The following is a 13,501-nucleotide window of genomic DNA, read 5'->3' as shown; positions in this document are numbered from 1 at the left end:
TGTCATGAAACTTACAAATAACATGCGTTTGAGAACTGCAATATCTTTACTAATCCTTAAAAGAATAGAATGACCCATAGCCCAAGTGTGTTGCAAAGCAGTAATGTATTTGAGAAGTTGGGATGACATAAACTACAATCAAATCATGGAATAAGACAGATTGCATATATTTTGGCAATATTTTTATTTGCTTGGAAACTAGTGTGGTTCAGCAGTTGAGTCAAATTGTGTGTAGAAGCCTAAAGGTTTAGTTGTCAGACAAATTGGGGGTAATTTTAACCCCCAAGAACGGGTGGGCTGTTGGTGTGTGGGTAGTCAAAATTGTACATTTCATAAGCGGGACTGCAACGCGGCCACTTCCGGATTTAACCCCGGTGCGTTTGGATGCCCGCGCGCAGCCGAACCTTCCGCTGAAGTCGCGTCCCCTATTATTGCCAGCGGGCAGAATGTTAACGGGGCAATTTACCTACTTGAAATACTTAAGGTAGGTAATTTTTTGTGGATTCTGATCCTGAAACGAATTTTACCTTACCTGCATGAGTTTCCCATGGCTTCTTAATCTTGCTAGTGAAATGGAGGTGAGATTCAATCAGAAGTTGATTTGGCCCTTTAAACCTGTGATTGACACATCTCAAGAAAAGCTCAGGGATTGCAGCTGGTCTCTCAGTTCTCTTTGGCAAATATTTGACTGGGAGTTATTTGTGTTGGGGCTCTATTCACTCTTCCAGCCATCACTCAATTAAATTAAATATACAGAAAATAATAAATTGTTAATGTTCTGAATCAGTTTTGTGTGCACAAGCTTATATTTTTAAGAATGATGATAAAATCTGAAACATTGGAATATTCTGCGGTCAAGTTACTTGAAAGAATCATAAAATGTTATAACAACTTGGGTCTTTTGCTAATATAAATTATAGTAATCCAGATATGTTCCCCGTCCTCATCCATTCTTTGTCTTTGTGTGTTCCATCTCTTCCCTTTTTCTGGCTTTCTCTCTCTATCTTTGGCTATAGGCTTTTCGTAGATATTTATTACAAGCTCAGACTCCCACAACTAATTGTAGTTTTTATTTAACAAAAAAAGGACATGGAGTACAAATGACTAATGAAATGTGAGCAGCCTGCACAATACCCTAACGTCTCACATTTGTCCATGAGAATTCTGGTTGGTAATTGGGCAAGTGGATAACTGGAGTGCAGGTAATGGAAGATCCACTGTAGTGTCGTTTTCAACACTTTACTTATTTGAGCAAAGCAGAATTCTGAATCCAACCTAAGTTCATGGACATCTAGCCTTTTTAGTTTTGTCAGAAATCTACATCAAATTGCATGGCACTAAATTTTCATTTGCTTCCTTGTAATTTTTTCCCCAACTGAAACGTAGTGATAAGGCAGCTCTTTTTCCACCAAATGCACAGTTAAACAGTAGGTTTTCTGTTCGAAGTTGTGTACAAATTAGTATCAATCAAATGAGTTACATAGTCTGCTGCCAGACACAGACGGAGAACTCACTAAAAGCAGTATTATTCAGTAACTGTCCAGCACCTGATTTTATTAAACTTCCTGCCACCCTCTCGCTTTTTCTATAAGAGTATGGCAGAATAGGGGGTTGTGGTCCTGGACTAGCAATCAGTTGGTTGTGAGTTCACTTGAATTCTGGAAAAAATAAATACCATAATTGGCAAAAAAACCCCAATGTACCAACATTGACCCCGAGACCCCCCACCCCCCGGCAATCTCAGAGTTATCTGGCATCTGCTCTCTGGCTGGCTCCCTGGCTGGCTGTTGTGCCGGAAACCTGGAAGTAAAATCACTTGCCTTCAGTTGAGTTGCGAGCGCAGATTCCAGCGTGCTCACTTGACTTCCAGGTTTTCCACCTGCTCAGTTCCTGGCTCCATGCTAAAATCATGTCCATTGGTTCAAAAAGACCCTGGTATGGTTTAGCATGGGGATGGGTAGAAAGAAAGTTCTTCGATGGCTAGTTCAAAGCATCATTGGGGATTTGATCGCCTTTCTGCCTTTTCATATCTGGAGAAAAGGTAGAGGAATTTGATAGTTATTCCCTCTCCTTGGGTGCCAACGTGACTATTTACTTTTTTGGACTCATTCCTAGTTAGTGGCTAAGTTGAAAATTAATTAAGAGTCAACCCTATGGCAGGCAGATACAAGTGACAGGCCACTCTGGAACTCAAAACTTATGTCTACCCCTTATATTTCAAAGTTGATTTTTCTTTCACAAAATAAATTAAAATTATCTTGGAATGTGAATTAAGCAATATAAAGCAGCAAAGTGGGAACTTAGTTTTCAAAAAAAATTGCATCATCAGATTGTTCAACTTAAGCGACCTTGAATTGAGTTGACTATTAATTTCTAGAGACTAAAAGAGAGGTTAAAAAAAATCTAAATAATAATGTAAGAGAACAAGATTTGATACAAGGGGGAAAAAATATTATTGAGGAAAGAACCATGTTAAATACAGAAGTTATTAAAGGGTTCAGCTGTTCTTTGAGTTTGCTGAGATGTATGGAAGAATGCTGTTTAGTGTAAAAAAAATTCTGGTATTTCTGTTTTTATTGCTGAGACCAATTAACTTTGAATTGCAGCATTTATTAGTATCGGGGCTTCCAGTAGTTAATTATGCAGATTTAAAACTTATGTTAAAGTCATTTGCCTGTGCAATTAAAAGTTATGCATTTTGGAAATTCCAAGATAGTTTGTCCTTGCAATGAATAGCCAGTTTTTTTTATTCGTTCATGGAATGTGGGCATCGCTGGTGAGGCCAGCATTTATTGCCCATCCCTAATTGCCCTTGAGAAGGTGGTGGTGAGCCGCCTTCTTAAACCGCTGCAGTCCTTGTGGTGAAGGTTCTCCCACAGTGCTGTTAGGTAGGGAGTTCCAGGATTTTGACCCAGTGACGATGAAGGAACGGCGGTATATTTCCAAGTCGGGATGGTGTGTGACTTGGAGGGGAACGTGCAGGTGGTGGTGTTCCCATGTGCCTGCAGCCCTTGTCCTTCTAGGTGGTAGAGGTCACGGGTTTGGGAGGTGCTGTCGAAGAAGCCTTGGCGAGTTGCTGCAATGCATCCTAAGGGTGGTACACACTGCAGCCACTGTGTGCCGGTGGTGAAGGGAGTGAATGTTTAGGGTGGTGGATGGGGTGCCAATCAAGCGGGCTGCTTGGTCCTGGATGGTGTCGAGCTTCTTGAGTGTTGTTGGAGCTGCAGTCATCCAGGTAAGTGGAGAATATTCCATCACACTCCTGACTTGTGCCTTGTAGATGGTGGAAAGGCTTTGGGGAGTCAGATGGTGAGTCACTCGCCGCAGAATACCCAGCCTCTGACCTGCTCTTGCAGCTACGGTATTTATACGGCTGGTCCAGTTAAGTTTCTGGTCAACGGTGACCCCCAGGATGTTGATGGTGGGGGATTCGGCGATGGTAATGCCGTTGAATGTCAAGGGGAGGTGGTCATTGCCTGGCACTTGTCTGGCGCGAATGTTACTTGTCACTTATGAGCCCAAGCCTGGATGTTGTCCAGGTCTTGCTGCATGATGGCACGGACTGCTTCATTATCTGAGAGGTTGTGAATGGAACAGAACACTGCAATCATCAGTGAACATCCCCATTTCTGACCTTATGATGGAGGGAAGGTCATTGATGAAGCAGCTGAAGATGGTTGGGCCGAGGACACTGCCCTGAGGAACTCCTGCAGCAATGTCCTGGGGCTGAGATGCTTGGCCTCCAACAACTACTACCATCTTCCTTTGTGCTAGGTATGACTCCAGCCACTGGAGAGTTTTCCCCCTGATTCCCATTGACTTCAATTTTACTAGGGCTCCATGGTGCCACACTCGGTCAAATGCTGCCTTGATGTCAAGGGCAATCGCTCTCATCTCACCTCTGGAATTCAGCTCTTTTGTCCATGTTTGGACCAAGGCTGTAATGAGGTCTGGAGCCGAGTGGTCCTGGCGGAACCCAAATTGAGCATCAGTGAGCAGGTTACTGGTGAGTAAGTGCCGCTTGATAGCACTGTCGATGACACCTTTCATCACTTTGCTGCTGATTGAGAGTAGACTAATGAGGCGGTAATTGGCCGGATTGGATTTGTCCTGCTTTTTGTGGACATTACATACCTGGACAATTTTCCACATAGTCGGGTAGATGCCAGTGTTGTAGCTGTACTGGAACAGTTTGACTAGAGGTGCGGCTAGTTCTGGAGCACAAGCCTTCAGGACTACAGCCAGGTTGTTGTCAGGGCCCAAAGCCTTTGCTGTATCCAGTGCACTCAGCCGTTTCTTGATATCATGTGGAGTGAATTGAATTGGCTGAAGACTGGCTTCTGTGATGGTGGAGATATCGGGAGGAGGCCGAGATGGATCATCCACTCGGCACTTCTGGCTGAAGATAGTTTCAAACGCTTCAGCCTTGTCTTTTGCACTCACTTGCTGGACTCTGCCATCATTGAGGATGGGGATGTTGACAGAGCCTCCTCCTCCCGTTAGTTGTTTAATTGTCCACCACCATTCATGACTGGATGTGGCAGGACTGCAGAGTTTTGATCTGATCCGTTGGTTGTGGAATTGCTTAGCACTGTCTGTAGCATGTTGCTTCTGCTGTTTAGCACGCATGTAGTCCTGAGTTGCAGCTTCACCAGGTTGGCACCTCATTTTTAGGTATGCCTGGTGCTGCTCCTGGCATGCTCTTCTACACTCCTCATTGAACCAGGGTGGATCCCCTGGCTTGTTGGTAATGGTAGAGTGAGGAATATGCCGGACCTTGAGGTTACAGATTGTGCTGGAATACAATTCTGCTACTGCTGATGGCCCACAGCGCCTCATGGATGCCCAGTTTTGAGCTGCTAGATCTGTTCTGAATCTATCCCATTTAGCACGGTGGTAGTGCCACACAACATGTTGGATGGTGTTCTCAGTGTGAAGATGGGACTTTTGTCTCCACGAGGATTGTGCGGTGGTCACTCCTACCAATACTGTCATGGACCGATGCATCTGCGACAGGTAGATTGGTGAGGACGCGGTCAAGTAGGTTTTTCCCTCGTGTTGGTTCGCTCACCACCTGCCGGAGGCCCAGTTTCGTAGCTATGTCCTTCAGGACTCAGCCAGATTGGTCAGTAGTGGTGCTACCGAGCCACTCTTGGTGATTGACATTGAAGTTCCCCAACCAGAGTGCATTCCGTGCCTTTGCTTCCCTCAGTGCTGCCCAACATGGAGGAGGACTGATTCATCAGCTGAGGGAGGACGGTAGGTGGTAATCAGCAGGAGGTTTCCTTGCCCATGTTTGATCTGATGCCATGAGATTTCATGTGGTCCAGAGTCAATGTTAAGGACTCCCAGGGCCACTCCCTCCTGACTGTATATCACTGTACCGCCACCTCTGGTGGGTCTGTCCTGCCAGTTGGACAGGACATACCCAGGGATGGTGATGGAGGAGTCTGGGACGTTGGCTGAAAGGTTTGATTCTGTGAGTACGACTATGTCAGGCTGTTGCTTGACTAGTCTGTGGGATAGCTCTCCCAATTTTGGCACAAAGTCCCCAGGGGCCCGATATTACCTTCGCAGCGGGGGAGGCGATTGGGCGCGTGGGTAATGCGCCCAGTGAAATCGGTCTGCCCCACGCGCAATCGCAGGCTGATTGGATCCACTTACCTCTTGTTCCGGGTTCGCCGCTGCTGAGCTGCGCGGCGGGCGGACTGCGCATGCGCAGTAAGGTCTGTCAGCTGGAGGAGCTCTATTTAAAGGGGCAGTCCTCCACTGACTGCTGCAAGAAATAGGAAAAATTACAGCATGGAGCAGCCCAGGGGGAAGGCTGCTCCCAGGTTTAATGATGCCTCACTCCAGGTATCATTGGATGGGTTGAGGAGGAGGAGGGGGAGGACAGAGATCGTCCCCCCGGCGGGCGGGAGGAAGCGGCCTGCTTCTGCCACCAAGGAGGCCTGGCTCGAGGTGGCAGAGGAGGTCACCTGCACCACCAACATATCGCGCACCTGCATACAGTGCAGGAGGCGCTGCAATGACCTAAGTAGGTCAGCCGAAGTGAGTACACTTACTCCTTCCCCTACACTCCGTCTGCCACATCACCGTCCCCACCCCACATCTCCTTCTGCACTGCCAACACTACTCTGTCACATCACCCCTCACACCCACTCAAATCTCATCCTCGTCTTCCCTGCACTTACTCACCTCGCCAGGACTCATCCCTCCACTACCACTCAACCCAATCCTCATACAATCTCATGGATCTATCTCATACTCACCCTCTCATGCATCTCTTTCACGGTCACCCTCACTCAACCTGCCACTACCTGTGCTGCAGCCACAGGGCGTGCATCACATATGTGCAGTCGGCAGCGTACGGCAAAGGTGTCGTGAGCATGAAGGGGATGCACAAGGGTGTTTGAGGGTTTGTCATGGTTTTTACTTATATTTAATTTCTGACCAACTCACATTACATATTATATTGGCACCACTACTGTCACGTCTTTGTGAATCTTGTCTGGTTTGTGCAATAATGCCCTTTCCTGAGGATCACAATGAAGACCCACACCTGATGCCACCCATTGTGTCACTGCAGAGGGGTGTAGGTGTATTTGCAGGGCTCTTTTGTGCAGACGTGAGAGACGTCGGCGATGTCCCCGGTGGCACCTTGCAAGGATGCGGAGGAGAAGTTGTTGAGGGCAGTGGTGACTTTGACAGCGACAGGTAAGAGCCAGCCGGGAGCAGCTCGGCATGAAGGAGGCTGCGGATGTCCACGACTACATGTCGAGTGACTCTGAGCCTCCGTGTGCACTGCTGCTCAGAGAGGTCCAGGAAGCTGAGCCTCGGTCTGTGGACCCTGTGGCGAGGGTAGCACCCTCTGCGACGCATCTCTCTCTGCGGTTGCCCTCCGTCCTGCTGTGCAGGTGTCACAGCACTGTGTTGTGGAGCTCCACGTGTCAGAGGTGGACGGCGTGGCTGGCGAGGTTGGTGATGCTGTTCGCTCTCCGAGGAGGTCATGACTGCAGCTACGGCGGCCCCCATACGGAAGATGTCCATCTGAGGGGGTCCGCAAGGTAGCTAAATGTGTCTGGACCCCAGGGTAAGTGTGCAAGTTGGTGAATTTTGTTGTTAGGGGGAGGATGGTGGAGGCCAAACTTTGTCCAAAGTGACAGAGTGGCCGCCTGCAAAGAAGGCCTCCACAGGCTGATGGCTGCAACACGTCCATTTGAACTGGGAGTGTTTCCCCCAGTACGGGAAACAGTCCCAGTTGTTTGTAAAATCCCAACCCTCCTAAAATATCACGTTAGTCAGGTCTGTAAACAAACTGAAATACCAAAATAAATAGTTTAAGTGGCACCCCGCCGGCGTCCCACATGCGGGGGCTGCGCGCGCATGTCAGCGCGTCAGTGGGGAACCCGGAAATGGGGTGGGTTGGAGCCGGGCTACCGACCCGTCCCGGGAATCCCCGATTTTCGTAGCCCCCCCGCCAGGAACGCACCCGATCGCGGGTGCTAAAATAGAGCCCCAGGTGTTAGTGAGGAGGACTGTGCAGGGTCAACTGGGCTTGGTTTGCCTTTATCGTGTCCGATGCCAGGTGGTCCGTCCAGTTTTCTTATTTAGCGAGATTGTACAACTGAGTGGCTTGCTAGGTCATTTCAGAGGGCAATTAAGAATCAACCACATTGCTGTGGGTCTGGAGTCACATATAAGCCAGACCGGGTAAGGGCGGCAGGTTTCCTTCCCTAAAGGACATTAGTGAACCAGATGGGTTTCTTGCGACAATCCGGTAGTTTTATGGTCCCCGTTACTGATACTAGTTTTTTAATTCCAGATTTTATTTAATTAATTGAATTTAAATTCCCCAGCTGCTGTGGCGGGATTTGAACTCATGACTGGATTATTAATGTAGACCTCTGGATTACTAATCCAGTAACATAACCATTATGCTACCGTACCCTAATAGCCAGTTGGATAAATGATTTATTTTGTAAATGAAGGTTTCAAAATTATAATGTATTACAAGAGACAAAAATATATAGTGTGATATATTAAATATATAGAAAGACAACGCTGCTGCTTTGAGTAGATTTGGAGATTCTTGAGTATCCAGTATCTTGAGACAATCAAAGAGAAATTGAAGTAGGGGGACAGGTTTCCTCCACAAACGATTGATCCTTGGAATACAGTAAATTATACTGTTTTCTTAATTTGTTTCTAGTCTGGAATCTACAAAAACTGCTGGATAATGCCAGATGGTATGTGAATGTAAAGTTCAACAATTAGGTTTCAAAGTTACATGCTATGCCATAATGTACTGAAGGCTTTATTTTTGGATTCATAGCAGTTATTTCAAGTATTTTAAAATCATCCTGCATTTTCATATCTCTAGATTTGTGTCAAAAATTGAAGAAGTGCTGAACGATTGGAAACTGATTGGAAGCATTGCAAGCAAATCTTTGGAAAAGGTCTGTTTTAATTTTTTTGTTACATCTCCATAGTTAAGTAACATTAAAGCATTGTCTACTCTTTCTTCCTTTGTGAAGAAATTGTGTCAAAGGTAAAAGAAAATGGATTGGATTAAAGGCAATATAAGTACCCTGCAAGTGAGTTGATATTTTCTCCACAAATATTTGTATATAACAGCAACTTGCATTTATATAGCGCCTTTAATGTAAAACCTCCCAAGGGACTTTGCAGGAGTGTTACCTACAAAATTTGTCACCAAACCACATAAGGAGATATTAGGACAGGTGACCAAAAGCTTGGTCAAATTTACAGATTCAGACAACGAATTTCCTTTTGGGGTATGAGTTTATTGATACTCTTAACATGGCACAAATCAGTAGCCAATTGTATGTTACAGTATGGTACAGATTATAAAGCAGTTATATTTTAGTTAGCAAGCAGATATACAACCTGAAGCATCTATCCTAGATCGTGTGTTGTTCAGACCTAGGGCTCTTGGGTATTCCTAATGATCAATCTGGTAACTCCGAGATGTCCTTCTACCCAGAGCTATGATGTCCCTTTTATATCTTAGTTGCTGAGGGTATCACACGGCTGTCTGCTTTGAGGTTAATAGTCGTCCTTGCAGAGTTCTTGGTTCTGCTAACATCTGTTATCTTGCTTCCTTGTTAGAAGGCAATGGCTAATTTTATGCTAGGCTGCAGTTTGTACGAGCTGGAACAATAGGTTGCGTTAGCCAGCTAGACAAGGTGAGAGACAGCTCTTAGCCAGATGTATTTAGCCATTAACCTACTGGTAGGTTTTAATGTGCGTCTTAAAGGAGGAGCGACAGATAGAGAGGCGGAAAGGTTTAGGGAGGGAATTCCAGAGCTTAGGGGCTAGGCAGCTGAAAGCATGACTGCCAGTGGTGGAGCGATTTAAAATCGGGGATGCGCAAGCGGCAAGAATTGGAGGAGCTCGGAGATCTCGGAGGATTGTAGGGCTGGATGAGATTACAGAGATGGGGAGCATTTTAAATTGGGTTTATTTAAGGGTGTTTATAACAAAACCTTCCTGCATGAGTAATACAGTAGGAAAGGATATTTCAGCATTGGAATAATTCTGTCACTGGCCGGTGCCTATGTTCTTTGGTCCATGTCCAGTGGATAATATTAATTTCAACCCCTGGTACAACGGTTTTTGGCAGGAACCTATTATAAACTTGCTTTTAAACTCATTGTGTTGTTTCTTTGTATATTTATTTTAAATTACAGTTCTGTAAAGCTACATTGTTTCACTTTGTGAATTTACAGGGTGAATTAACTTCTGGAGTGTGGGAAGAGAAGTCTGATGAGATTTCTTTTGCAGACTATAAATTCAGTATAACGCATCATTATCTCAAACGAGAATCTTTACCTGATAAAGAAGTAAAAGAAGAGTCTGAAGAAGGTATGACTAGTGATCTGTGATGGCTGTGTGTGTTTAAACTGACATTAAAGTATTTGAGTTGTGTAATGTATTTCTGAAGGTTTTGAGTTGGAATAAATTTGATCAGTTTTTGATTTTTTTTTGCGGGAGCAAAACCTTTAGGATCCAAAACTGTTCTTAAAAGTTGATGTTAGGGGTGTGGATCTTGTAAATTGGTGGTCTTCACAATCATATTCAATTAATTACCTATATTTATGATCATACATAATGAAGGGAATTAGTTTCTTCTGTAGAGGAATTTGTTTTATGTTTTTCTTAAAAAAAAAAGTCATTTTTTAAAAGGCAATTATATTTTAACAGATGCTCTTCCTGAAGCAATGCAGGATTTGCTGTCCATGAGCAATGATTTTCCTCCCAGAGCTCACTGTCTTGTCAGATGGTAGGCATGTTCTCAAAGTTATTCAACTTTGTTCTTTATTATTCGTGTACAATTAACAATTTTATACAAAACTGAAACCACACATACTTTAACCCACACAAGATTTGGAATTTATGGTTCTATGGTGAGTAATTGGAAAAGGTCTTTTATATAAGTGTGTGTGGGAGTTGTATGCATATATCAACTAGTTTAGAGGTCTAATGCAGTATAACGGCCCCATTAATGTAGTATACCTGCTGTCAAATTTTTACCTGGAAACAGCAGCACATCTTAGAAGTGTGAACACATTTGTGTAAATTATGTTTTTAAAGGAGCAGGAAAGACTAAAGGATGTGCTTTCATTGCAAAGTATTCCCCATCTCTCTCTCTCATTTTAAAAAAAGATAAATTGAAGATGATTTATCCCGGGTGTTGTAGGTATCATCAGCTCAGTTAGTTATCCACGCCCATGGAGACTTGTTCAGGCTGGTACTAAAAGTTCTCATCTTGAGTGCTGACTGCTGGTGAAATGAAGGAAACTGCTTCGGGATGCCTCTGTAAACCATGTCATTGGAGCAGCTTGAAGCTTGAGAGCATGAAGTTGAAATGGTGGACCTCTAAGGGAGGGGAAACTGGCAAAATTCTGAATGAATGAATACTCTCTTCTACCCAATGATTAATTTTTTAAATAAAAAAATTGGGAACAATTTTAACTACACTGTCCCCTTTTAAATAATTTGTTTAATCAATTGATTTGATTACATAGATTTTGATGTAAAGATTTACAAAATAGATTTATAGGATTTACATTTATAAAGTATATTGGTTTCACCTACTGGTATTGAAATGTTCTGTAGTAGATCAGTACTAATCTGTTTACATTTTAAAATATTTTTTCTATTCTCCTACTCAAGTCTCCCTATACCACATTACATACTGTGACTGAGAAAGTGGGAAGGCAGCCTTCTCCCAGCCCTTTGCCTATGTTGCTCTTGATCCAGCTATTTGGAGGTTTGTGAGAGCAGTTTGGGGTGATAGTACTGCTCTGCAGGAAATTGAGGACAGGTTGCATAAACATGGCTTGCATAAACTTCCCTTGATTATAGAAGATTGAGGAGTGATCCAATCGAGATGTTTAAAATGATAAAAGGATTTGATAGGGTAGATAAAGAGAATCCATTTCCTCTGCTGGAGGAATCCAGAACTAGAAAGCATAATAAAATTAGAGCCAGGTCACTCAGGCATGAAATCAGGAAGCACTTCTTCACACAAAGGGTAGTAGAAATCTGGAACACTCTCCCCAAAAAGGCTGTGAACGCTGAATCAATTAAAGCTTTCAAGACTGAGATCGTTAGATTTTTGTTGGGTAAGGGTATCAAGAGATTATGGGTCAGAAGTGGGTAGATGGGGTTGAGGTGCAGATTGGCGGTGATTTGGTTGGGTGGAACAGCTCGAGGTGCAGAATAGCCGACTCTGTTGCTATCTTCCTATATAGGAACTGAAAAGAGCCAGTTGGCTCAACAGGCCTGTTCCCTTTCAGGGATCAACCCCACCTATCTGCCTTCTCACACTTCCATCAGTCTGTTCTCTCTACAGAAACTCATTCAATTTTCTATTCAGCCCATGTATACAGTCCACTTCAATGGCCTTCACTGGTAACTTATTCCACAAGTCTGTTCCTCTTTAGGTGAGAAAGTTCCACTATCTGCCTCTTATTTCTGATTTCCTAATTTTGTATCTCTTGGTATATGAACATAGAAACATAGAAAATAGGAGCATGAGTAGGTCATTGAGTCCTTCGAGCCTGCTCCGCCATTCAATATGATCGTGGCTGATTCTTTATCTCAATACCATATTCCTGCTCTCTCCCCATACCCCTTGATGCCTTTTGTGTCCAGAAATCTATCTAGCTCCTTCTTAAACCTTGCGCTGTAGTGAGTAATTTGGATTAATTTTGTCCGTTTCCTCTTTAATCTTGGAAATTTCAAATTTAAGTCCCTTTCTCCAAAGAAAACAAGTTCAGTTTCGTTAACATTTCTCATAACTTATATTTTTAATAGATATAATCTTTGTTGCTTCCCGTTGTGACTCCTCAAGGGCAATAATCTTCCCACCATTTGGTGAAGAGAACTGCAAACATTACGTCAGATTGGATTTGACTAATTAATGCCTTGTGTAGCAAAATCACAACTACTTTTGATTTGTATTCTTAACATTCTGGTAACCCAATTTAGGAAACCTGGGTTTAAGAAAAACATGGTTTTCAAATACTGCTTAGATGAATAAGGATTTATGGTTATGAAAAGTGTCCCCATAGAACTTTAAAAAAAACCATATAATATACTTTAGCAAAATCTGCAGAGTTTGATGGATATACTTCTTGTATCTTGTCATTGGTTTGAAATTGGTGAATAGCTGTCAATAGCAAATTCATCACCTTCAGTTTGTTTCTTATCCTAGGTATGGTTTACGGGAATTTGTGGTAATTGCTTCAGCGGCTAGTAGTGATGCAGTCATCAGTGAATCAAAGTGCAACATTCTGCTCAGCTCCATCTCAATTGCATTGGGCAACACTGGTTGGTAGGTAAATATTTGAAAGTGCCATATGGATTGTATTAGATGTTCATACATGGAACGCTGAAGAAGAGGAACTTGAAGTTCGTGATCACATAATTTGAATTGTTATTGATTGTTTGACATGTAAATATTATATAATGCTTGCATTTATAAAGCATCTTATTAAGTTTAAGTGTCTGAAAGTGCAATGGCAACTCATCCTGCAAATAGGTAATGAGATGAATGATCAGCTAATCTATTGGAGGAATGTTGACTTCAACATTGGGAGAACTCCTGTACTAACTCCCATGGTCAATTTTTAAAAATGATTTGCTCTTGGGATGATGCCTATCCCTACTTGGCCTGAGAAGTCCTTGTGGTGATGGTCTTCCCACAATGGTGTAAGGTAGGGAATTCTAGAATTTTGACCCAGTGACGATGAAGAAATACCAATGTATGCTTAAGTCAGGATGACCTGTTTCTTGGAGGAGAACTTGAAGGTCTTGCTGCTCTTGTCATTCTTGGTGGTAGAGGTCTCAGAGTTGGGAGTTGTAATCAAAATAAGCTTGTGGTGGTGCTGCAGCAAGTTCTGTAGATACTCCAACTATAGTGTACTGATGGTGGTACACCTGCCACTGAACTCAATGTGCACCAATCAAG

At 43.5% G+C, this 13,501-nt stretch overlaps 1 protein-coding gene across 5 annotated transcripts in view; it reads left to right on the top strand.

Moving 5' to 3' along the window:
• The window catches only part of rab3gap1 (RAB3 GTPase activating protein subunit 1), a 94,033-nt gene that overhangs the window by 1,140 nt on the left and 79,392 nt on the right, over nucleotides 1–13,501 (top strand). For 4 of the 5 annotated variants that reach the window (XM_067987245.1, XM_067987244.1, XM_067987248.1 and 1 more), the window contains exons 3-6: nucleotides 8,384–8,459; nucleotides 9,753–9,888; nucleotides 10,228–10,306; nucleotides 12,746–12,865. In XM_067987245.1, coding sequence (XP_067843346.1) covers nucleotides 8,384–8,459; nucleotides 9,753–9,888; nucleotides 10,228–10,306; nucleotides 12,746–12,865 — 411 coding nt within the window. Of the gene's footprint in view, nucleotides 1–8,383; nucleotides 8,460–9,752; nucleotides 9,889–10,227; nucleotides 10,307–12,745; nucleotides 12,870–13,501 lie in introns of those variants that run through there. The other variant, XM_067987249.1, reaches the window with a different exon arrangement.

Source organism: Heptranchias perlo, chromosome 7 (assembly GCF_035084215.1).
Source record: "Heptranchias perlo isolate sHepPer1 chromosome 7, sHepPer1.hap1, whole genome shotgun sequence".
In the NCBI taxonomy this organism is placed as follows: Eukaryota; Metazoa; Chordata; class Chondrichthyes; order Hexanchiformes; family Hexanchidae; genus Heptranchias; species Heptranchias perlo.
This window is presented reverse-complemented; position numbering and strand designations above follow the sequence as displayed.